General features: G+C 41.9%; 1 protein-coding gene across 1 annotated transcript in view; it reads left to right on the top strand.

Moving 5' to 3' along the window:
- dnah3 (dynein axonemal heavy chain 3) overlaps positions 1-26,020 on the top strand; it is a gene marked incomplete at both ends in the record, with an annotated part of 43,940 nt that overhangs the window by 5,462 nt on the left and 12,458 nt on the right. The window contains 39 exons of the mRNA XM_079576752.1: positions 981-1,173; positions 1,712-1,891; positions 2,015-2,145; positions 2,216-2,321; positions 2,954-3,132; positions 3,369-3,553; positions 4,023-4,146; positions 4,271-4,424; positions 4,641-4,785; positions 5,387-5,598; positions 6,258-6,349; positions 6,432-6,546; positions 7,226-7,342; positions 7,687-7,866; positions 8,185-8,321; positions 8,653-8,854; positions 9,384-9,476; positions 9,602-9,712; positions 9,959-10,073; positions 12,163-12,361; positions 13,156-13,264; positions 13,821-13,934; positions 14,025-14,201; positions 14,279-14,370; positions 15,132-15,351; positions 15,587-15,721; positions 15,844-15,955; positions 16,852-17,093; positions 17,594-17,694; positions 18,406-18,511; positions 19,038-19,167; positions 19,589-19,825; positions 19,894-19,997; positions 22,502-22,796; positions 23,970-24,149; positions 24,215-24,338; positions 24,596-24,752; positions 24,824-24,967; positions 25,315-25,981. Of these exons, the coding sequence (XP_079432878.1) occupies positions 981-1,173; positions 1,712-1,891; positions 2,015-2,145; positions 2,216-2,321; positions 2,954-3,132; positions 3,369-3,553; positions 4,023-4,146; positions 4,271-4,424; positions 4,641-4,785; positions 5,387-5,598; positions 6,258-6,349; positions 6,432-6,546; positions 7,226-7,342; positions 7,687-7,866; positions 8,185-8,321; positions 8,653-8,854; positions 9,384-9,476; positions 9,602-9,712; positions 9,959-10,073; positions 12,163-12,361; positions 13,156-13,264; positions 13,821-13,934; positions 14,025-14,201; positions 14,279-14,370; positions 15,132-15,351; positions 15,587-15,721; positions 15,844-15,955; positions 16,852-17,093; positions 17,594-17,694; positions 18,406-18,511; positions 19,038-19,167; positions 19,589-19,825; positions 19,894-19,997; positions 22,502-22,796; positions 23,970-24,149; positions 24,215-24,338; positions 24,596-24,752; positions 24,824-24,967; positions 25,315-25,981 (6,416 nt within the window). The remainder of the gene's footprint in view (positions 1-980; positions 1,174-1,711; positions 1,892-2,014; positions 2,146-2,215; positions 2,322-2,953; positions 3,133-3,368; positions 3,554-4,022; positions 4,147-4,270; positions 4,425-4,640; positions 4,786-5,386; positions 5,599-6,257; positions 6,350-6,431; positions 6,547-7,225; positions 7,343-7,686; positions 7,867-8,184; positions 8,322-8,652; positions 8,855-9,383; positions 9,477-9,601; positions 9,713-9,958; positions 10,074-12,162; positions 12,362-13,155; positions 13,265-13,820; positions 13,935-14,024; positions 14,202-14,278; positions 14,371-15,131; positions 15,352-15,586; positions 15,722-15,843; positions 15,956-16,851; positions 17,094-17,593; positions 17,695-18,405; positions 18,512-19,037; positions 19,168-19,588; positions 19,826-19,893; positions 19,998-22,501; positions 22,797-23,969; positions 24,150-24,214; positions 24,339-24,595; positions 24,753-24,823; positions 24,968-25,314; positions 25,982-26,020) is intronic.

Genomic DNA, 26,020 nt, shown 5'->3' with positions numbered 1-26,020 from the left:
CCCTTTATGCTTACCATGCTAATCTGTTGTGCGACAGATCAAGTCCATTGAATTTCATTGCGCTTCGTATTGCAGCTTATGTGCATTTAGAAACGATCACAATATCATCTCCTACACTCTCGTGTAGGATAAATATGTGTCAGGCCTATGAGCTTCTTTGCCAACACTGACGTCCTGGCTTTTTATGGCCTGTCAGATTTCACTTTGTACCAGTGTAAACTAATCCCTGCTTGGGCCCTGGCTCGTGTTTCAGTCGTGTCCACTTTGTCTGGAGCTGTCGAGCTGCTTTCAGAGGCAAACTTTACACTGGACCAGACTATTGTAGTCCAGCCTGTTTCACCACTTCACTCTGGTGACGAGTGTCCTGACAAACAACCACTCTGGAGTAATCACTAGCAGGGTTTCTTTTGCTCTTATTTTTAAATGACAATGCCAGTATTCATTGGGCTCACATTGTGTGGATTGACTAAACAACTATTAGTGTGACCTTTTTGTGGTGTATTTTACTTGTCCTTTTCCCTAGAAGTATTTCCCATAGAAAGCAATGAAGATGTGATTTGACAGTGAGTGCTCACTCAGCGCCCGAGGTAATGTGGCTCTGATTAAATTTGCAATGTGTGAAGCAAAATGGAGCTTTTCATCATGTTACAAAGTTGTTCTCTCATCGAAAAACAGACCTGGAGCTGTGTTTCGAGGCACTTGCGCATCTTTGTTTAATTTGTGAATCTTCCCCAGTGACTATTCTTGTTGGCTGTTCCACCATAATTTCTACCAGGTCAGTAAGAAGAAGCTTCTGAAAAGAGAGGTACAACTTGCTTTGAAATCCTTCACTGGGATATACAGTATACAGTAAACATGTCCAAGTGTACACTAACTGAAGGGAAGACAGTATTTCCTAGTAGCTGAGGTCTATGAAAGCTTCCCCAGTTCCACACAACAGCACATGACCTTTCTTCTAAAAGGGATGTGTTTGGCTTCAGGTGGCTCCCTCACTGCGCGTCCATCTTTAAGGCCTGTGACGAGCTGTGGATGCCTCTGCTGGACAAGAAGAAGCAGCACGGTTCTGAGGCGATAGAGTTCTTCGACAGTGCAGCGGCTCTCATGTCCTTGCAGCTGCGCAGCCTGGTCATCAGCTCCATGGAGGACCTGCTGCGCTTCTTCAACATGCACAAGGTCTGCACTAACAGTAGCCTGTCCATGGGGAGGGCCAAAGAACTTAAAATATATCCCCAGGCATGTTTTGATCGTGGGAACAACATTCAAACTTAGTTGATTGCCCTAAAATAATACCCTCTCTCATAAAATTAGGATTTTGGTAAAGCTTATTCAGGTTTTCCACAGGGCATTACAAAGAATTAAAAGTCATTAAATGAATTGAAATGTCAAGACATAGGCAACTAATGACAATGTTTAATTATTATTGGTCAAAATACAACATTTTGTGCACAGGTTTTTGCTTGTTGCTTTTGAATATCACTATTTCCCTCATTCCTCTGTTTGATGGTATGATTGCAAATCTTCAGAAATTAAATATGCACACATTCAATATAGTATTTGGGCATAAAGTAAGGTATAACAAAGCCTTGGACTGGAGTGGAAGCTTATAGTGCTTTTCACATTTTACATTAAATGCATCTTACTGCTGCCTGACCTGTCCTTTCCAGTCTAGCTGTGCCTGTTCATATGGTGACGGCTGTGTGTTGTGTCACAGGAGGGGAATGACTTTGGCCAGGTCTTAAGTGAGCTGTGTTCCACTTGTCCCCCGGTGCTCCTGCTGAGGCTGCAGGTGGACGAGCCCCTTATTTCCTTTGAGCCCAGCTTCGACCAGTGCTGGCAGTTCATCCGGCGGGCCTTTATGGAGATCATCCAGAGCGCAGAGGACATACCCAGGGTGAGCCTCGCCAACTACAACACGGACGTCTTCATGGGACTAAACATATTATGATGATGTTATGTTATTCACAATATATTCTTTCACTAAACTAGTGTAAAACCGTATTGCCCTTTTGTGTAGGTGGAATGTCTCCTTTTTACAAACCTTGAGAACATCTCCCTCCGGACTGTACGTCCTGAAGAGATGCTGGTCACAGACATAATCAGCAAGGCTCGAGTGGTGTTTGACAGGAACACTGTGGGGCCTGTGAAGTAGGTGCACTCACGTCTCTGGACAGAAGCATACATTTGTACTTTTTTCTACCGTTTCTTCTGTTTTCAGGTATTTGGATGTGTACCACAAGTACAGCAATCTCCTGGACAACACTGCCATGCTGGACATGGCTGAGTTCCTGAAGGAGAAGCACTCTCTGGAGGGATTCTCTCAGGTATATTACAATTGTTCAGAGAATTAAAAGTCATTTCATTAATTGTGCCCAAATTAAGGCCTTCAATGTCCATGAACAGCACTTAGATTCCAACTAGCATTAAATCTAAAATGTGTTTGTCTGTATTTTTACTGCCTAAGTTCTCCATACTCCATCTACTCTGTACAAAGTAGACTGGACTGTGTTACATGGCGAGCCACATACCTGACCTGCTTTACTATATCAGTCTGTCCAATTTTTTTTCTGAATCACGTAAACTGGATTTACATACAGTATGAATAGTTTGCAAATACCGATACAAATGTACAAAAACGGTTAAAACTGCGTTGGAGTTTTCTGTTTGCAGAATATTTGATGGTAAGATGTATTTCAGTGCAATGAAACAAGTAAGTCACCCTTTGATCAGATCATCTCAGCTGTTCTCTCACTGATATTATCTGCAGAGTCAGAGACAAAGGTAACTGAGATACAATTAGATTTTGTCAAATGGACCAATGCTTCATTCATTTCTTTGCCTTAATTATACTGTCTGCACCTAAACAGCGTCTGAAAGAATATTCTAGATCCTGCCTGCTCACAGATAACTGTTTAATTTGACTGTTTTGAATCGGTTCTGTTTTATTTTTGTGTAGAAAATAAAAAGCATCAGAGTAGTCCATGGAGAAATCGCTCTGATGCGTGTGACTGTGCGCCTGTCCCTATTCTGTTTACACGCCGGTTCCCTAAATGAAGACCTGTGTCTGCGAACGGACCGGCTCAAAGACCAGGTGGTTCAGTTTGAAGTGGTCGAGAACAGAGACCTCAACAACAGGTGAGAATATACAGCTTTAAGTCTGGCCGGCACAACAGCCAATTATTCATCTAACAAAGTTACTTATGTAAATTTACTTTGGGATCTCTGGAGCTCCCATTTTGCGATGCTTTCATGTAGTTTCAAAAGTGGTACCCCAAAGTTATGTCCTCCTGAGGCACCCGTGGTGTCTTTGGAAACCACCGTAACTAGCAAGTAGAAGATAAAATACTGTACTTTCTGTTGTGTCTTTGTAGGATCTGCAACAAGTACCAGGACATCAGTGACACCATCAGCAGCGTCCCAGACTCCACAGAGAAGCTGGTGGCTCTGAACCAGTTCATTCAGCGGACCAGCGACGTCACAGTGCACAAGCTCAGAGAGGAAGTGGACGAAGCCGCCCTGCGACTCAAATTCCTACTGGACTACGCCTTTTTGTCGTGTAAGCCGAGCGGGATTAGGGACTTCTCAGACTTCTTCACAATATGAAGAAGTCTGGGAAATTGTGCTCATGATATTATTGCGATATTTTACGAAAACAATTTACATTCCATTCAATTCAAACAAAACAAAAACAATCACAAATTAGCCAATTATGTCAAAGACAGACTGAAAATAATACAAAAACCACCGCCAAAACAATTCTAAATTAGGAAAATTATGACCATAACTGAACTTCTGCATAAGTTAATATGAGGTTTTCTTTTACCCTGTGAGCAAAACATAGTGTAATTCTCACACTGCGTAACATACCAGGTCATACATTTCTGTCGTTATCAAGATAAAGCTTTTGGTGACGGAATCTTTCTAAATGAGCTTTGATTTAGCTTTGGTTCAGTTTTAGTCAGCAGAAGTAACATGCCATTGATAACATGACACTTTTCTCATTCTTTCTTTGTGATGTCTTTCAGCGGAGGACATCCGCTTAAACTCCAGTGTGTTCCAGTGGCCCAAGGAGCTTCAGAATGAACTGGAGCTGAGCAAAAACCGGATGGTGGACCTGAACGACCAGGCCATGGAGAATCTGATCCAAAGGTTCAAACACTCACATTGTTTGGAACCTGACGGCAGTCCTAACACAAGTGGCTCAGTGGAGTTTACTTTATTGCCTGTTCTAGCACATGCAGAGAATTTGAAACAGCTTTACTCTCTCCCCAAGGATATATTCATTCGAGCTGACCCTCCAGGAGATCAGCAGTGACCTCCAGGCCTTTCAGAAGAAGGAGAGGATGAACCTGGATGAGATGAAGGCCAACGTCATCAGCCTCACTCAGATCAGCGCCCGTCTGGAGGCCGCCCTCTCTGAGCAGGAGGTAAAGGCTTCACCTGCTAAAGCGCCACACTACTTCTTTACAGCTCTACTATAGTAACTTATAATGACGCCCATATTTGTGTTATTGGGTGAAACGTTACAAAGGATGGCTATGTACATAAACTGGCAGTGCTGGCACTTTTATTTTTCATCCCATTCATAATGTTGCATGTGCAATGTTAAATGTTAACATATAAGTTTGTTCTCTCTTCAACAGTACATTAACAAGGAGGAGACGTTGTTGGAGAGAGAGCCAGGCGAGTTCCCTCTGCTGCAGACTCTACTCTCAGACAAACAGCCTTACGAGCAGCTGTGGAACACTGCACTCAACTTCCAGACTATGTCCGACGTCTGGATGGACGGTACGTGCTACCCCCACGGGGGTTAAAGAGCTATCAAAGTCATTAAATCAACACTCCCACAATTAAGACTTTAAATGTAATTTAAAAGCGTTACATTTGACTCCAACTTGCATTCAATCAAATAAGCAAATCAAATACATATTTAAGTAATGAAAGTGAAAAGAATTCACTAAGTTAATTGAAAAAACAAAAAATATGGTGTTAAATGCATTCGGTTGTTATTATTATTTAATTAATACATTGAGTGAATTTACGACACATTTTTGCTTGAAAGTTGCCCATTGTGTACAATTTTCATCAATCTTCTCTCATTACTTTATTTAGAAGAGACGCTTAAGAAAAACTTGTCCCATGAGTGGAAAATTTGTCTTTGGTCGTGCACCAAGTGGCTGGACAGACTCCCATGCCAATATTTTGCATAGCAGCGGTCCCTCCCTAGCTTTACCTCCTACAGACCATACTAGACTGGAATATTTTCCGCTACCGTGGGTCACAACGGTGCTCTTTAAGGGCCTGTGCCGTCCGAATTTTAATCCAATAGGGCTAAAAACGAAATCTTACAAGGAGCACATTTTCAAATTGTCTTGATATCATCCTTCAGGGCCATTTAAGAACCTGGATGCAGAGACAATAGCCAACGAGCTGGACAGCATGTGGAGAACCATGCACAAGCTGACCAAAGCTCTGTCCAGCCTCCCTGGGCCCTCTCGAGTGGCTAAGTCTTTCAAATCCCAGATCGAACGGTTCAAACAGCACCTGCCCGTCCTTACCACCATCTGCAACCCTGGCATCAAGGAGCGACACTGGGAGCTGGTTTGTATTTGAACATGGAGCATCTCAAGCAAAACGTGTTTATAGAACAAATATAAGCTGACAAGGAGTTCTGTTCGAAATATGTTCATATATATATAAATATATTAACGCAAAATGCTACAGGTGGATAAGGGGAAAGTATTTAGAGAAACTAAACAGTTTGAAACTTTTGTAGACTAGCTACTTTATTTCCATTCATTTTGTTTTCCCGTTGAAATAAGGTATTTTATATGTAAAAATGGCCAAAATGTCATGCTACTTTCTACGACCAAATCTAAATAATGGATAGAGCCAGTGAGGGGGATATTTGTTTAGTTTTTGAATAAGCTATTTCTTAATGACAAAAACAATAGTTGTTTCTAGTGTAATAATCTAAATGTTCTGTGTTCAAAAATCAGACCAGGAATTAGATTTTGAAAAATGCCTTGAAGGAAAATTTCAAAATGTTGATGTTTTTTAGATTCTACTAATGTGAAGCTGTTGTCGCCATATTAGAAAGTAATATTTTGAGAACATGGCCTTTGAGGAGAGGATTTACAATGGAGACATGTTGAACTTGTGCAATATTTAAACAGCTCAAACTCGAATTTCACTAGACTCTGATTGAATCCAGTGATCCATGAAGTGAGTGAATAATGCATGCTGCTGTGTGTCTGCAGATCAGCTCTATTGTGGGCGAGGATGTCAGGCCAAATGACGACAGCTCCCTGCTCAACATGCTGAACCTGGGCCTCTCCAAATACTCCACGCAGTAAAACCAATGAATACTAGTTTTAATAACAACAACATGTTTTATATCACAGCAGAAAGTTACCAGCCTCTCTGTGCCTTAGACTGGAAGAGATCGGAGCGTCAGCCAGTAAGGAGTATTCCCTGGAGAAGAACATGGCCAAGATGAGGAACGAATGGGCTGAACTTCGCTTTGTATTTCTGGTCTACAAAGACACTGTAAGATTGAATTTTGAAAAGGCCCATGTAATTAACCAAAGTAACATTAGTGCAGTACTTTCTGTCTGCATCATCTAAAGTGTTTCATGAAGAAGACAAATCTCGAATGGGCGCACTTCATTTTAGCCAATCAAGTCTCAAAATGCAAAACAACAAAGTGCTAAAGAAATGAAGTGTTTCTTAAATATTATTGGATGTAAGTATGTAGCTGCACATCCATAAACATAATACGGTAATTAAAACTATGTACCACTCTTCACAATTTACATTATTACCGGGGAGTCGAAAGAGAATCCAGGTTGTGCACAATATTGAAAAATCTACTGAGCCTAAAAAATGCAGAGGAGGAAACTAGCTTGAATAACAATAGTACGTTTTGGACTCAACCTTTAAGTTGTTTTTGACTGCTGTAAACGTCCATATTGTAGGATTCCATGTTGTGCCTCTCTTTCTAACCGTGCCTAACCACTAAGGCATAGTATTGCAGCGATGCCAGCACCCTGCCTGGATCCTCATTTTCTTTTTTGTTCGTTGTGAAGTGAGCATCCCTATTTTTTTGCCATGTGATTTCTGACAGCAAATTGCCTAAATGGGGACTTTTGAATGTTAATGTCAAAGGTGTAAAAACAAGCTTTCACAGATAGAAAACAGTAAGGAACATGGTTGGCGTGCTTTCCAGGGGACTCACATCGTGTCAGCTGTGGATGATGTCCAAGTGCTGCTGGATGACCACGTTATCAAGACTCAGACTATGAGGGGATCGCCTTTCATCAAACCAATTGAGGCTGAGTGTCGAGTGAGTCTGCTGTTTCCTGCACAATTCATCGCCGTTCATTTTCAGTGCAGTTAGGTGCAGTCATTTAGGCGATATAACAACAAAATATGCTCTATATTAGGGGGTGTTGTCATATCTAAAAGCTACTAACCTGTAGTTATTTGTGTTATTTTACTTTTTTTAATTTTACAGCAGTTTGATATAAAGCTACCCTTTACTTAGAAAAAGTATAATGTTGATATATTGCAAAGTACATTACACATTTACACATTAGTCTCTTCCATACCTACATATCTGATGTAACCACCATACCAACAACATGACGTCGTCCACCTAAAATAAGGATCTGCTTTGTGTGTGTGTAGGAGTGGGAGGAAAAGCTGCTGTCCATGCAGGACATCTTGGACTCCATGTTGAAGTGCCAGTCCACGTGGCTCTACCTGGAGCCCATCTTTAGCTCTGAGGACATCATTGCACAGATGCCTGAGGAAGGACGCAAGTTCAACATCGTGGACACTTACTGGAAAGACATCATCGCACAGGCCGTGAGTCATGCTTCTCTGATTTACACTCAAAATGTACTCCCTGTAACATTTTGTTTACTCTTGTTACTTTTGTCAACTAATCTCCAAGTTTGCATGGGGGACGACGGATGGAAATTAGCCTAAGGCTACAATCCTGCTTGATCATTATCATGCACTGTCCCTACCAAATAAACCAATGAACTAAATTAAATCTCATGGTTTCTGATTCCATTCCATTTGTAACACTTAATAATAATACATAATACTTATATTTTTCACATTTCATTGACTAGAAATAATTAGAATCTTGTGTAAAACGACTCCCCGTGCTTCCTTTAGGTGACAGACCCCCGTGTGCTGGTGGCGACAGGCCAGCCCAACATGTTGCAGAGACTTCAGGAGTCCAACGTGTTTCTTGATGACATCCAGAAAGGTCTCAACACCTACCTGGAGGAAAAGAGACTGTACTTCCCCCGGTAAGGCTGTGTTCATGTTGTGGAAGTAGGCAATGCACACCATTTTGCAAAGAATTATTATACAAACGGATGTTTATTGTAGCTTAAAGGAGGCTATAGGATGGTTTGGTATTACTCTGTAATCTTGTAAAATGAATTGATACAACACTCTGATATATGTCATACAAAGGAATCCACAAAGCTTCTCTGAGTTCTATAGTCTAGAGACTGATTATTTTTATAAATCTCTCTTCCCTGTGGAGATCAGACCGTTTCACTTCCTTGAATAAACTTAAATGAAGCCTATTATTGGACTCATATTCCACTGACACAGTTGCTGCTCCCCACGCAGGTTCTTCTTCTTGTCTAACGACGAGCTGCTGGAGATCCTGTCCCAGACCAAAGACCCTCTGTGTGTCCAGCCCCATCTGAAGAAGTGCTTCGAGGGCATTGCTAAACTGCACTTCACCGAGAATCTGGAGATCACAGGCCTGATCAGCTCGGAGAAGGAGACCGTTCCCCTGTCCGAGAAGATATACCCCGCCCACGCCAAGGTACACGCACATAATGGCAGCGTTTGCTATTGTTAAGATTTTAATTTTATTTATTTCTATTCATCCAAGCCTTACTCAAACATCATCCTGTTTAGTTTGGTCTTTCCAACATATGTGTCACATAGAAATACATGAGACACAATTTGGCTCCTGAATATTGTGTCATGTTATCATTGACAATGCAAATTCAAAATGCACGCATTCACTTTGTCAAATTCCTGCAGAAATGTCCAGTATTTCCCTAGTATTTCCCAGCAAAGCCGAGACGGGCCACTGTTCCATTACTGTCCCAGTTATTTCCCAAACAGTGAGGCCTCCCGAAGGCACAGCTGTTGCCTGTTACATCCAGCTGCTGCTACACAACAATCCACATAAAACACCTGCACAATGCTGCACTTCTCATGAATAGATTTATGACCCTGGACTCAACAATGTGGCATGCCCTATAAACAGAACCAGTAATGACAAAACACCACAGCTTAGTGTTTCAGGCAGTGCAGTCTGTTTATGATGATCCTCTGTCTCTCAGGGAATGGTGGAGAAGTGGCTCCTACAGGTGGAACACGTAATGCTCCTGAGCGTGCGCGATGTCATCCACCAAGGCCTGAGCCAGTACGCCGAGGTAAGGGACTGAAGTGTGGAGTAGACTGTCACTGTCAACGACACTTCCACTTCCACGTGTCTGGGCCTTTCCACAAGCTTTGTAAACCTGATCCCCCTCATCAATCTTTCATCTTTTTCCTTTAGTTACCTCGAAAGGAGTGGGTGCTCCAGTGGCCTGGCCAAGTCGTCATCTGTGCCTCCTCCATATACTGGACGAGTGAAGTGTCAGAAGCTATCCAGAACAACACATTACCGGTTCGGTTGCTTTTTTAGGTTGTTCACCTTTGGGGCCTTGTTTTAACAGGATCACACCAAACAAAAGCATTATTTCAAACTAACCCTCTGATTTATCTTTTCCTTATGGAAGCTTATTAACTCTCACTTTTACAGTATAAGCACAGGTTCATTATTTAAAATGGGAAATACTTACTCTTGCGTTTTCTGCTGCAGTTTGATATGTTTGTCTGGTCTTTGTGTGTTGAAATATTATGTTTCCCATAGGCCTACGTAGACCAGTGTAATGCTCAGATTGCTGACATCGTAGACCTGGTGCGGGGCAAGTTGTCTGGAGGAGCCAGAATGACACTGGGAGCCCTGACTGTCATCGACGTACATGGTAACATGAGACAGTCAAAACATTTTGCTCAATGAAGAGCATTGTTTTTACTCATGTCAAAGTAAAAAGGTGTCTTTCAACTACCTGCTAGACTGCTAGAGTATAGTAAGGGATAGGTATAGGAGCAAATACATGACAAGATACTGAATATCTATTATAGAAAACGCTATCTCAATGGCCGCCGCCTGGGCGCCGCCATGTTTATTTCCCATACCGACTTTGAAGCTAAGCAGGGAAGTGCCTGGTTAGAACTGGGATGGGAGACCGTTCCTCGGATGCTAAGCAGGGAAGGGCCTGGTTAGGACTGGGATGGGAGACCGTTTGGGAAGACCAGGAAGCCTGGCGACAGTAGTGAGTGTGTGCGTGGTTGGTGGTGCTGCTGTCCGAGGACAACCCGCTGTCACAAAAACGCGAGTGCACGAGATCTGACTGCCGTGCGTGTGCGCGCATCCAAACAGGGCGATGTGTGTGTGCGCGCGTGTGTGTGTGTTCGTGCGTGTGTGTATGTATGTGTGCGCGCGCATCCACACAGGGCTATGTGTGCGTGTGTGGGCGTGTGTGTATGTGTGTGCGTGTGCGTGCGTGCCCAAGACCTGTTCAAACACGAGCCTCTAATCACACGCGCTGCTCCGACTGATTTATCCTCCATATGAGTCAAAGCGACAATGAAAATACAACTTAACGAGCGCATGGCCTGCACTGCGTAGTTTTTTTTCTTTTTTTTTCCCCTTTGCTGCTGTACCATTTGTTTTCTATTTTGCTTTCACGTATTGTGAGCCCAGAGGTACATTTCATTCTAAAGCAGCTTTGAAAGCATTGCCACTTTTATTGTAAGGTTATAAATACTGTCTAATAACGATCATTACGCTATTTCACTTCAAAACCTACTCATTATTTTTTTTATTGTACACTACCGTGATGCACCAAACCACGGGTCCTGCACCGTGAACCGAACCGTTACAGCTGAATCCCTAATATTTATCCATAATTATTCCACTGTCTCTTGAATCCTGTTCCCCGAGTTTAGCGAAAATATTGTCGTAGTTTATAAGAAAAGAGCACGGGTGCATCAAACACTCCAATTGCAGTTTGTTTGAAATTTTTTTTACTCATTTGTAGTGGCCATAGTTTTTGGAATGGGTTGGGAACCACTGGTCTACAGCTGAACTGTGTGACGGCTTGGACATTTCTTTGTAGTCACTCACAATCTCTGAATATCAAATGTGGAGACTAGCGAGGCCCGGCCGAAGGCCGGGTCTCAGCTAGTATTAGATATATTTCATTACTGTCCATAACTGTTTTTACTTGAGTACTTGAGTAAAACCTCTTGTAGCTCTTTTCTCTGTAAGTAAATCTGTGAGTCAGTGTTATCTGAGTATGATTACATAAGTGCTACTCTTTTCATCAAGAACACTTTAACTTGTTTGATTTTACTTCAGTCATTATTTGGGTGACTGCTTTTTACTTTTTACTTGAGTATATATTATTTATATTAGTATGATTACCCTTATTTGTGTATATATTTTGGCATCTGTATGCACCACTGCAAGGAAAGCAGCGAATGAATAAATTAATCAGTCAATCAAAATGTATTTGTTTAGTGCCTTTGAACAAATGGTACATCAATGCTTCACTGAACACAGACAACAGTAAGAATGTTGCTCAATTACTGATTGTTATATGAAATATGTTGAAAAAGGAAAACATATCACAGAATCACCCACAGGTGCAGATTGTCATTGTGTCCTTGAGCAAGACCCTTGACCCACCGTCTGTGTGAATGTAGTGTATGAGTGAGTGTTTGGTGATGATGGGAGGGGCCAGTGGCACAGGTTGGCCACCTCGCTTCTGTCAGTCTGTCCCAGGGCAGCTCTGGCTAGAGCAGTAACTTACCACCATTGAGTGTAGCACTTTGAGAAACTTGTCAGCACAGGCTTGTAAAGTACAATCCAAGTTTAATCCATTATTATTTTTTCACGTCTAAATGATTGTGTCCTAAAACTACTGTGAGATGTACTGAAGTAACTGATTTCTCTCCTTCTCTGCAACTGATTGTAAATCTTCTAATGTCTAACTTATTTGTTTGTAGCCCGCGACGTCGTGGTTAAACTGGCCCAGCATAATGTGTCGTCTTTGAACGACTTCGAATGGATGTCACAGCTGCGCTATTACTGGGAGGACGGGGAGGTCATGGTGCGGATGATAACCACCAGCCTGAAGTATGGATATGAGTATTTGGGCAACTCTCCTCGGCTGGTCATCACTCCGCTCACTGACCGCTGCTACAGGTAAGTCTCTGGACAGAGGTGGACACACTGCTGTCGGGGTTGGAAGACATGTGACAGAGAGTCTTTTAAAACGTAACCCGCCTTGATACATCCAACAACAGTATGTTCAGACTTCATATTCAGGGACTACAGCCAGGTTTCAAATTCTTGATTATGTAGTTGTTAAATGATTTGTTCAGCTGGGCTTTTGAGGGTCATATTTTGTCTTTGAAATGTAATTTAATTCCTGTGTTTCCCAAAGTCATCTGTATGTAAGTTTTTATAGGAACATTTTCTCTCTCTGCGCTTAATGACTGAGAAATGCGTTGCAAACAAATTGGTAAATATTACAAAGCAGTGGTTTTGAAACATTTCACACCTACTGCTCCTTCATGAAATATTTGACCGACCAAGTACCACTCAAGATCAAGAACAAGTCAAGCCTAAACAGAGTCTAAATTAGGCCTAAATTGAACTCAATGAGACCTGGGTGCAAACCAAGTCTAACCCAGAGAAATACCTAACTTCAAAGCATTACTAATGCATGAGAGAAATCATCTATCTTTAAAATTAGGTCATTGATATTTCATGTTTTAAAACCTAAATCAACATAAAGAAGTGCCTTGTAGTGGAGGTAATTTGAGAGATGAATTGATCATGTCATCAGCAGGCGGAGGACATGTGTTAAATATACTGGATCACTCTTGTGTGAATAAATCCAAGCCCTGCCGCTGTGTTGTTTATGAGGGAGCATGGAGTACAAGCTCCAAAGGTCCATTTATCCAAAGGTATCTTGTCTGTCTGTGCTTCTGCAGGACTCTGATGGGAGCTCTGAAGCTGAACCTGGGTGGAGCGCCAGAGGGCCCGGCCGGAACAGGCAAAACAGAGACCACAAAGGATCTGGCCAAAGCCCTGGCCAAACAGGTATCAGCATCTCAAAGCCACAGTGAGGAACCCAGAATCATACTAGCATTCATTTCATCTGAGCCGATTTTATTGGTGAAAGTGACCTTCACAAACACTTTTCCCTGTGAGCAGCTCTCCTTTCTCTGATCTGCTCGGTAGCTTTGATGCGAGCAGGACGTCACCAGCTCGTCTTCATGTAAATGTTGTTTTATCTTGCTTCGACAGCTGGTGGTCAATAATGTTGTGGAGTCAGGCTGATCATTAGGCGCATGTTACACAACCTGGAATGTTCCTCAAAGTGACTTTAATCCTTTTTATGTGAAATTAGACAACAAAACTTTAGCTATATCAACCTTTTTTTGTTTTAATTTTAATTTAAAAATATAGCTGTTTCAGTTAATTTAGTTTGTGTCAGTGTCCTCTCTGTTCCTCCAGTTCATTCTTAGCTCTGTATTAAGCGTTTTTGATGAACAAGACTTTTTCAATGACTTTTATTTAGTTTTAACACAGATATTGAGTGGCGGTAAACTGTGGAGAGACAGTCACTGAAATATAACTGTCTTCTTCCATGTAGTGCGTGGTGTTCAACTGCTCGGACGGTCTGGACTACAAAGCTATGAGTAAATTCTTTAAAGGTCTGGCTCAGTCCGGAGCCTGGGCCTGCTTTGATGAATTCAACCGTATCGAGGTCAGTGTGGAAGAACATGCACAGAATTTAGCTTTGTATTCGTAAATATGCCAATATATATGTAACATTTTACAAATTTTGCTGTGTCAGGTGGAGGTGCTCTCAGTGGTGGCTCAGCAGATCCTGTGCATACAACAAGCTATTGCCAAGAACTTGAAAAAGTTTTTATTTGAGGGCACTGAGCTGTCCCTAAACCCGACGTGCTCTGTTTTTATCACCATGAACCCGGGATACGCTGGGAGAGCAGAGCTGCCCGACAACCTCAAGGTACGCAGTGGACACTGGGTTTTTGGAATGTGCGATGTATTTTCTCTCTGTGGAGATTTCTCTATCTCTATTTATAGGCCCTTTTCCGCACTGTGGCTATGATGGTGCCAGATTATGGTCTGATTGGAGAAATTTCACTCTACTCCATGGGCTTCATTGAATCTCGCAGGTATGTTGTTTTCATCAGGGGTTGATGTGAACCTTTTCAGCCAACAGTCACTGTGTTTTGTCCTCTTTACTCATGCTCTCATCACCCGGGCTCTTACAAATACTTTTTTAGATATGAGTTATCAAAAAAGTGTTGGGATGGGGACCAATAACCCTCATAATTGGTTACCTGTTGTCAAAGCAGAGCAGCTGCCAACTCACAGCCAACTGGGTTATTTGATTTGCACAATGTTATTTCATTGTTGCAAATACAAAATATGGAATTGATTTGATCTGAAGGAAAGTTCTACTACTTAACTAGTACTCAAACTTAAAAACAAAATGAAGTAATTGCTTCAACTTTTTGTCTCAAAAGAGCTGATTTTGATTTTGTTCTCATTCATCGGTTAATAAAGAGAAAGAATATAGATAATCAAACTTTTAAAAAAAATGCTATCAGAGATCTGTATCTAGAAAAAAATCTTAAGAAATCTTAAACAATCTTCACAATCGTCCCAATGAAAATAAATACTTATTGATTCGTGAACGCAGACCTTGCATACAAACCTCAGCAAAAAGAAAAAAAAAACAATACAAAAACAAAAGTTTTCTCTCCAGTATCAGTTAATGCACAAAACTCTTCCATTATCTCATCCAAACTCAAAAACTAGGTGTTGTACCTGTAGAGAATGCGATCTCGGACAGGGTAAAGGGCTGGCAGGCAAAGAGCTGATCTCAAGCCCTGCTCATACTGATGAAGTTTTGGTGTAATTTCGCCCCCAGTTTGGCCCAGAAGATTGTTGCTACGTACCGCTTGTGCTCGGAGCAGCTCTCCTCACAGCACCACTACGACTACGGCATGAGAGCGGTCAAGTCCGTGCTGACCGCCGCGGGCAACCTCAAACTCAAGTACCCCGAGGAGGACGAGAGCGTGCTGCTGCTGAGGGCGCTCATGGACGTCAACATGGCCAAGTTCTTAGCTCAAGACGTGCCACTCTTTCAGGTCACTGCTGCTAACTATTCTCTACTTATTTGGTTGAAATCTGGATTTTTAAATTTTCTTTATTTTATTTGTTTTACCATGTTCTGATGTTTAGTCGTTGAAAACCTTTTTTGCTTTTCATTTACACACAAAGGTTTTGGATTGACCATGAACCAATATAAAACAATACTGTTAAGTGAAAGCTCATCTGCAATAATAGAATTAGTCTTTAATTGTTTTATCCTCTGGTTTTCAGGGCATCATCTCAGACTTGTTCCCTGGAGTGGTCCTGCCGAATCCAGACTATAATCTCCTCTTCAAGGCCCTAGAGGACAACATCCGGAAGCTCAACCTACAGCCCGTGCCCTGGTTTATCGGAAAAATTATTCAGGTATTTCCCTCAGATGTTTATGTCCAGCACAAATGTGAATCGAGTGAGACAACAGACATAAGCGAAATTAATTTTAGATATTCCATAAACCTCCCCTGAACAATTGGTTGTATGTGCTGTAGGTGTATGAGATGATGCTGGTGCGACACGGATTCATGATCGTCGGAAACCCACTGGGAGGGAAGACCTCAGCGTACAAAGTCCTCGCTGCAGCTCTTGGAGACTTGTTCAAAGGTAAATTCACTGAACTGCTGCTCTAGCCACCTGTTTCAGTCCGGCCTGGTAACTAAAAAATCAGCAAAAGAAACAGATGGGGCAAATGAAAAGAAGGTGAAACCATTTAAGTGAAATTCCCTCCCTTTTATCAAGCTTAACATAATTCAAAACCAACATTCCAGGAACAAGTGTCGTCCTTTACAAAAGTAGTCTTAGTAGATTATTTTTTCTACATCCTGGTTAACTTCTTAACACCCACCTGGACTGAGGACATTTTCTCCAGTTTGGCAGTACGCAAATCTAAAAGCTTCAGGAAAAAATGTGTTGAAATAGCAAGGATGAAAATGCAAACGGAAACGCAACAAAAAAATGACAAAAATGTGAAGAAAACACGCCAGAAAAGCAACAAAAAAGGGAGAAAAGAACAAAGAACAAAGAACAAAAATTACGAAAACATGACAAATATTTCACACAATTCATTTTGGTGGGTCTTTGAAATTGACACAGCTGTTACAAATGCCGTTTTAATCGAGAGTTATGTTGTTTATGAAAAAAAGACTTAAGTATCAATTGTTAAAGCTGCAAATGTTAGTTGCTGACCTTTAGCCTGAGCAATTAAATGATCAATTGCGCCCCCTTCCCTTCAGGCAAAGAGGCAGCAATTCAAGCTGTTTTCTTAATGTAAAATCTGTGTTAAATATGATACGATTTACTCTATTGATCCCAGAGGAAAATCAGTTCTTCAGCTCCATACATTCATCATGCATATCAAGCTGTTCTTGGCTTCGACCACATATAGCTGATGTCAATGCTCGGTTCAAACTCGCTCCTGAATATACAGATCTTTCAGATTTTTTAAAACTAAATAACAATGTGTTGCCTAAATAAACACCAACACTGCCTCCGTCCCGTAGAGGGGCTGATGGAGGAGTTTGCGGTGAACTACAGCATCATTAACCCCAAAGCCATCACCATGGGCCAGCTGTACGGGTGCTTCGACGCGGTCAGCCACGAGTGGTCCGACGGGGTCCTGGCCACCACCTACAGAAACCAGGCCATCTCCACCTCCGAAGACCGCCAGTGGATCATCTTCGACGGGCCCATCGACGCCGTGTGGATCGAGAATATGAACACTGTGCTGGATGACAACAAGAAGGTACCGGGACACAGTGACGTCATAACAATCTAGAGCCAAAAGGAGGAGCCAAAAGTGCTTGCTATTTGAATTTCTAACAGTTCATACATTTTTACAAGGTCTTCTTGATGATTTCTATACTGTATATATGGACTGGCCCAGTTTGGGAGTTTAGATGAGTTCATACATGCATACTACAGGGTTTAAATGAGCAAACCTAAAATTAAAACTGTATTTGCAAAGGATCATAAAATTCCATGGGATTTTAAAGGGAGTCTTCACTTCAGATGTTTTTCTGGAATATTCTTTTCTATTGAAAATGACACTTGGAGATGTTTTCTTTTTACATTATGCACGCATACCATTTCACAGCAACAGAAGGTGGTAATATGTGGAAGATAAATGTTAGTGATATGAAATCATATTTTTTGCATCTTCTTTGCAGATAATTCAGAAAAATTCAGGCCCAATAATGCAGTTAAATTATAAAGCCCATAATCCTGTTGTTGCTTATGTCCTAGCTGTGTCTGATGAGTGGAGAGATCATTCAGATGAGCTCTAAAATGAGCTTGATCTTTGAGCCAGCCGACCTGGAGCAGGCCTCTCCAGCCACTGTCAGCAGGTAGGACACGGGCATTTCACTGTCAACAAGATCCAATATAATTGGGCTGGTATTTTACTTTACTACAGCACAATAATCAGCTCATGTAGACAGTTATTTGCTCAAAGAATTCAGAGGTTGTTGTATCGCTCCCACTTGATGACACTTGCTCTTGTCACATGGGCCTGAGCTCCACTGTCAGCAGACCCCACAGTGGAAAACCCCACTGGAAGCATAACATAATGACATGGTGATCGTGGTAATTACATGGATAAAAAGACAATAATTATTTTTTATGGTAATATTATTTATCCTAACCCTTAAGCTAACCTAGTCAATGACCAAAAAGTAGGGCTAATGTAGAAGCAGAGCTCCAAACTGCATTATCCTCTGTTATTCCTTTTTATCATGCTATTTTACCTACTACCAGTTATGTCGTTCCTCATTCCTCATCATACCTCATTGCCAACTTTTCCTAAGTAGAATTTAAAGTCAGGTCCATGTTTTATATATGTTCAGGAGCATTAACACTTAACACGTGTGTAAATTAAAGAGTTAGCCGTTTTAAAAGCCGTAAAACACAATAAAAGAGAACATGTATTTTGTTGTTTGCAGATTTTCTATGATCTTAATGCTTAATACTTCAGTCATGTTATGTTTAGCTTGGATTCCTTTGGATTGTGATCCAATGTTAAATGATGTTTCTTGTGTTGTTTGGATGAACCTGTCCAGATGTGGGATGATCTACATGGAGCCCCATCAGCTGGGCTGGGCCCCTCTCAGAGACTCCTACATGAACACTCTGCCCAAGAGCCTGGAGCAGGAGCACAGAGAGCTGGTGAGGTCCCACTCTGCCTTTGGGGTAGACCTGAACAAACACTTCTGATCACCAGTCAAATTATTGTTGCATTTTCACATTTTTTCACATGATCTGACCCTGCGATGACCTGATCCTTCTATCATTATTAAGGCCATACAAACGTATTCTATTGATTCAAACTTTACTTTCAAGATCAAATTTTCTTATTCCAAGAAATGTGTAGACAGCGTGAATGCAGGACGGCTCCATTGAGGGTTTATGGGCTTTGAAAATGCGGAGGACACTTTCTACCTATTGCGCAACAAAATCCAGAAAATAGAGATTGGAGCGCTTGTCTCTGGGTCTCAGTGAGTTTCCTCCAGGCACTCGCATTTCCCTCATCAGCCTAAAACACAATTGGACTACACCTAGCTTTCCCTCTAGAGAAAATAGTTGGCTACAGCTAACTTTTTTACCTTACATAATTCACTCCTGTATGGTGTTATTTTCCTCATGCAGATACAGATACAGAGCATGACTTCTTTATTCCTTGCTTTTGTCACAGATAGTGGACCTTTTTGATTGGCTGGTCCCACCATGCCTGGACTTCATTGACAAAGAGTGCCGTTTCTTTGTGCAGACATCTCCCATTCATTTGACCTATAGTCTGATGAGGCTGTATTCTTGTCTCATGGGTAAGTACAGCCACATAAACCAACAGTTTTGTTTTAGCAGAGCAGAACATAGAATAGCAAATGTAGCTGCCTATTCATTTCTCTGTCCTAACAGCAACACAAACATCAAAACAAGAATCAGAATAAACTTCTTAATCCTTGAGTGGACATTCTTGACCAAGAAAGGGAAAAAATGCTAGAATGAAAAAAGGAATTAATACATTTTAAATCTATATCATGAAAGGAATTTATTAAATCTTGTAGACAATAAATTATTACACATAGTATTATTATTTTGTCATGACAAATGTGCAAAGGACCAGCCCTTTACTTTAACAAGAAGAAATTAAATTCAAGCTGTTTTCTACAGTTTTTTAGTCCATTCTGTTAATGTTTTTGTGTAGTTTTTATATGCTGATAATAATATCTGTATTTCTGTAAGATGAAATAGCGGCCTCTGACCCTGAGGGAGACCATGCCATGTCAGCACAGCAGATCACTATGTGGCTGCAGGGCCTGTTCCTGTTCGCCGTGGTGTGGACTCTGGGAGGAACCATCACCGGAGAAAGCCGCAAGAGGTTTGACCTCTTCTACAGAAACCTGCTCATGGGCCTGATTGAGCAGCACCCTCGGCCCAAGAGCGTCAAACTGAAAAAGAACAACCTCTTTCCCGAAAGAGGTAAAAGTTGGAGGGGGGTAGGAACAATCATTTACATGTAGGGTTGTGACTTGGAATGCTTTTTTCAGGTTCTGTTTATGATTACTACTTCCACAAAGAGGGACAGGGTCAGTGGAATGTATGGACAGATTCGATCACCACTGAAGAGAACACCATCCCTGCAAAAGCTAATGTGAGTAGATTCTGAGGGAAACTGCACCTCCATCACAGCACAGGCAAGAGGAACTTTGGTTTTAATTTGCTCACTCTGGGCTCGTAACTTTGGATTTACATTATGCAGTGGTCTGATCATTTTGGAGATTGCAGCCCCAAAGGTTTGGGAACACCTGCTCTAAAACAGTGTTTCTCAAATGATTTTGGCCTCAGGACCCTCCATCACCCCAGAATGACAAGCCACCACACAAAAAATAATATTTTCTCAACCCATAAAACTCTTTGACTGTATTTTCTACAAATTATTGTTAATTCAAGGCAAAAGAACTAGGCCCAGTCATGTTATAGACTCTGGTACTTTTTCAGTAGATACATAGTGTTGGGTAGATAGCTCTGATTCGGTGGACTGTAAGGACTAGGATGTATTTACAGCTGTCATTACCCTAGAGTGTCGGCCAGAACACTACATAAAGCCAGGATGGGCATGGTTTCTGGAAATAATATAGTGAAAATATGAATCAATAATAGATATCTAATCTTCTACATTTACATACATAACATCAAAAATATATATTGCATGTATAACCAAAATGCACATAAAGCCATTACTTTAAAGAAAGCCCATACACCATGTGGCTGCTTAGCTAGGTCTGTCTTCTTGAACATAGCCTAGGTTGGGGTGCCCTCTACTGGACAATCTGCGTACTACCAGAACACCAATATAATTGCACAAAGCCTTTTGCACACAGTGTAAGAAATGTTCCCTGTGGCTCACAACCTGCTGAAAATGGTCCACTTTTGGATCCTGAAGCACCAGTTGAGAATCACTGCTCTAAAGGACCTTTACAATGAAACGGCCTTGTCAGAACGTTGTAAGTTTAAGTTTGATGGTTTTGTATAGCCCAATATCACAACAGTGACAACAAAGTTGTGCACCGAACCGGGCTGCACCAAACATTAAGGAAATGAAAACAGAGCAATAAATATGACAATGTAAAGTTCAGGTGAATGAAGTATCCAGGCAAACATAATGTCCATTAAGCGTCGGCAGCAGGTAGCGACAAGTGGCGCGCGTGTCCCCCGTCTTTAGACTCTCCAGCACGGCAAGTAAAAACTCAAAAACCCTGCAGGAGAAAAGAGAAACCTTGGGGAGAACCACAGAAGGTGAGATCCACTCCCATCGACGGACAGGCTATAGAGACCCAGGGCCGAAGGATCCCTCAGCAGACGGGCCAAGATTGCAGACCGTCCAGTCCTCAGATTCCAGAATGCAGGGTTTCTCTGTTCAGGCCGGGTTGCTCCGTTCGATCTCGACAGGCACTCCCGAGGGGGAGTGGGACAGGAGACACCATGTGAATAGTGATGAACAGACTACAGATAATTTCAATATTGTATCATAATACTGTAAGACAAAGTCTGCAGTAAGAAGAAGAGGATAGCGCTCAGTGGACCGTACTTCCCACAGCAGTGTTGCTGCTAAGGCAGCTTTACTTCAGGGCATGGGTTAGAGCTTTACCTAACTGACCTGATTATGAGCTAATTCGAAGAGGTACGTTTTGAGCCTAGTCTTAAATGTAGTTGTATTCAAATGAGTATCCTCCCCAGAATGGCTCAGTGCTCACATAACAACCAGTAGTTTTACTTCCTGCTCCACTGAGTGAGCTGCCTCAGAGGATCTAGCTGTAGTGAAACTATGATGAGTGTTTTGCAATGACAGGATTAAACTTTGCCATGGAGAGGAGAGGGAAGCGTCCAAAGATTAGTTAAAGATGTGTTAGCGGCTTGAAACACAGGGCCAGGTCTGTTTTGTTGAAAGAACAACATTGTAACTTGCCTGGCCTGCCAGACACTCCTCCTTTCTGTTCAAAAGAAGAACTGTCTGGACAGCTCCTCGCAGCCTATCATTTCACGATTTTACCCACATCGGTCCAATCACCACCGAGAGACGGGACTTCATTCCCCCAAGAGGCGGAAGCCGTCACCACACTCTACCAACACAATAGAGATGGCGTATGCGGCGAGTCATACGATGTTTTCTTCTGCTCTTTTGTCTGTTTTAAATCATTAAAAAAAAAAATTTAATCCCTAAAACCGGAGCAAGAAACAGCGTTCGAACCTTTCCTCGTAAATTAAAACGTTTTTTGGACAGGCTTCCTGCCGCTTGTTGCTGCGACGTATCTAGCGTTGCTCTGATTGGTTGATGCCGTCTGTCAATCACGCCCATTGAGGGTTTATGGGCAATCGTTGAGTTCATTCTTGCTCCCAGACTATTTGTCTTTGAAATATTTATGAAAAAGCATGTAGTTTGGCAGGCCAGGAAACATTGTAACATGGTAAAAAGCTCTTAAAAGTTGATTCTGAATAATACTCCCCTTTAAAGCTAAACGGAAAACTGGGGAAAAACAGATCAAATATTGATCAAATCTTATGCTGTAGTGACTTAGTCTAACTTGTCTCCCCTGTTATGAACCTTTAGAGTCTTGCCTAACATTTACTCATGTCAAGTTTGTCCATCTTGCCCAGGTGTCAGACCTGATCATTCCCACCATGGAGACAGCTCGGCAGCTGTTCTTCCTACGCACGTACCTGGCCCATGAAGTACCCATGCTGTTTGTTGGACCCACTGGAACAGGGAAATCCGTCATCAACAATGGCTTCCTGGTCAAACTCCCCAAGGAGACATACACCCCCAACTGCATCAACTTCTCTGCCCGCACCTCTGCCAATCAGACACAAGACATCATCATGGCCAAGCTGGACCGCCGGAGGAAGGGCGTGTTCGGGCCGCCGTTGGGGAAGAAGTGTATCATCTATGTTGGTACGTTTTCTGGTCGCTGTTGTTTAGTTAAGGCCACACTGTGGAACTTTCCTGGTTAGGGCTGCATAATTTTAACTAAAAACCTAATTGCCATTTTTCTGGCCGATATTGCTATTCCATTTTTAATGTTAATAGTTATTATTTACATTTTATTTGATCTGCATAAAACATTAGCAGTAAGATACATAGTTCTGAGACGGCTGTTATTACTCATTAATTGCATTTCATCTGCATTTAGTGCCACCACTCGCTGCCAAGCCTGCCAGAAGTTCTGCTTATTTTCAACAATCTTCACTGTCCCACAAAAAATGTTGTTCAAGTCTGATGATCTGATGACCACAGGCTGTGTATCAAAACAAATATCTATGTCAAGTGTTTTATTATAGGTTTCATCGGTGTTTGCATCAAAAACTGTCTTTTTAGGCCAAAAAAGGAGAAAATCATACTTTTAAGCAACATTCTGAAATATTTAAAACATCCCAAAAATGAACTGTAGCTTCCAAATCCATAAATTTAACTGTGAAATACATGTGATATAACAACTGTAAAAAAAAAAATCATCTGAAAAAGCATTTTTTTATAGCTACAAAGGCATGCATTTTTCATCTTGGTTTTTACTCGAGTCGTCATAAAATTTAAAACAAATTAACAAGCCAGTGAAACCAAATGTGTCTCTAATACTCAGCTAGTCACACAAATAGTTGAAGCTTCAGTCGGCCCACATGGGCAACACCTCCTTTAAAATCCTCCACAGCAAGTTTGGTTCACATCATAGCACTCTGAGCCTATAGTTTTATTCTGAGGTGGAAGACTGGGCATAGTTAGATGGTACTTTAAGCTTTTGAACTATGAAAATGCTGATGTGTTGACCTTATGAATATCTCTGTAATAACATTATAAAGTTCATTGAATTCTCTTTGATCTAAAATGATTTGAGGTAAATGTTGTTTTTCACTGGGATTTTTAAAAGTGTGTGGGGGGGGGGGGGGGGGGGGGGGGGGGTTTCCACAAAGACACAATGTTGTCAGTTGAAAGGACTTTGAGACAGAATAAAAACAATTTTCCTTTGACAAATCAAAAATACTTTCTGTAAAACCAATTTCTGACTTAACATGTTTTCATTTCTGGAAAAACATTGCTTAACAAAAATCTTTGTTCTTCTTTGACACGCAGATGACCTGAACATGCCGGCTAAAGAAATCTATGGAGCCCAGCCTCCCATAGAGCTGCTGAGGCAGTGGATAGACCACAAACATTGGTATGACAAAAAGGACACATCCAGGTTAAACATAGTAGATGTGCTCTTCATGTCAGCAATGGGGCCCCCTGGTGGAGGGAAGAACGACATTTCAGGTAAGCCTTAACAATGTCTATATTACTGCTGATGATGATACAGTCCAAATGTGTCCAAACTCCAGGCCGCTTCACCCGTCACTTGAATGTCATGTCCTTTGACTCCTTCGATGATGAGACACTCACCAAGATCTTCGGCGCCATCACTGACTGGCATTTCAGCAAGGGTTTTGATGCATCTTTCTACCGGTGGGTTCATAGCTAAACTGTTTCCCGTCAAACTCTAAAGTCCTTTGTTTACTTCAATCTTAATACATTCAATATAAAGTTTACTTTTTAGTACAATATATTTGGTAATCTTATCTTGAGGAGTTGAGCTTTTGGTGGCCAATCATCAAATATCTAATGTGTGACTGTTTTGGAGCAGGAGAAATTAGGTAAAGGCTTTAATAAAACCAGCAAAATACAGTAATACCCTTTTCCTCTACGTGAACCTGTTTAAACAGTCTGGGAAAGATCATGGTCCAGGCCACACTGGCGGTGTATAAAGATGCGATGGAGTGTTTCCTGCCCACTCCATCTAAGTCCCACTACATCTTTAACCTGAGGGACTTTGCCCGGGTGATTCGAGGAGTGCTGCTGGCTCCAAACACCCACATGCAGGTAAGTCCCCACAGCTTGTGCCCAATGTTCCACTCTCAGTTTGACAAACGGACTCCTGTGCTCTCCTTTAGGATGGTGACAAACTAATCCGCCTGTGGATCCATGAGGTCTACAGAGTTTTCCAGGACAGGCTTATCAATGATGAGGACAAGGACATGTTTTTCAACATTGTGAAAGAGAGGACATCATCATGCTTTAAGCAGGGAGTTGACAAGGTATTTGTACATCACACAGTAATAACTACATCATTGGAGGGCACTGTTTTTTTTTACAGAAGCTCAAGGTAATGAACTCAGAATTATTATTGTGCTCATTTGTTAATTTGGACAAGTCTTTTTCTTGTTTTATTAGCACACATTGCAAACAGAATATAATATTACATTATAGATTTGGTGAAACTGACTGGAAACTATAAGTGACTATCACCATTAGCGTGGCAGATTAGGCAAAACATTTTCAACTGGAGATGCAAATGCCAAAATAGCATAAACGTTATAAAGCCACTTTACTTATCTGCTCCACAACAGGTTCTTATAAAATGTCTTCCTGTTTGTTCTCGCAGATTCTCAGTCACCTCAGCCCAGGTGGAGTGATCACTGACGAGCACATCCGCAGCCTGTTTTTCGGTGACTACGCCAGGCCTGACGCCGACGTCAAGGCATACGATGAGATCACAGATTTGGAGGACCTACAGCAGGTGATGGAGTCCTACTTGGATGAATACAACGGCAGCAGTAAGGCTCCCATGGGCCTGGTCTTGTTCAAATTCGCCATCGAGCACGTCTCTCGCATCTGCCGCGTGCTCAAGCAGGACAATGGCCATCTTCTCCTGGTCGGAATCGGTGGATCAGGAAGGCAGAGCGCCACCAAGCTGGCTACTTTCATCAACGATTACATCTTATTCCAAATCGAACTGACCAAGAACTACAGCCTGACGGACTGGCGCGACGATCTGAAGAGGATCATGCTCAAAACCGGGGTGGAGGGAAAGAGCTCCGTGTTTCTGTTCAACGACAGCCAAATCAAAGACGAAGCCATGTTAGAAGATATTAACATGCTCCTGAATACTGGGGACATTCCCAATATCTTCGCTGCAGACGAGCGGGCAGATGTTATCGAGAAGATGCAGGGGATTGCTCGGATGGAGGGCAAGAAGATCGACTCCACACCGCTGTCCATGTACAACTTCTTCATAGACAGACTAAAGACCAACCTCCACATAGTTCTAGGTGAGTAACTGAGAATCACCCTCTGGAACTTCTCCTCTA

This window comes from Gobius niger (genome assembly GCF_951799975.1).
Source record: "Gobius niger genome assembly, chromosome: 19".
In the NCBI taxonomy this organism is placed as follows: Eukaryota; Metazoa; Chordata; class Actinopteri; order Gobiiformes; family Gobiidae; genus Gobius; species Gobius niger.
Note: the sequence above shows the minus strand (reverse complement) of the source record. Positions and strands in the feature narration are given on the sequence as shown.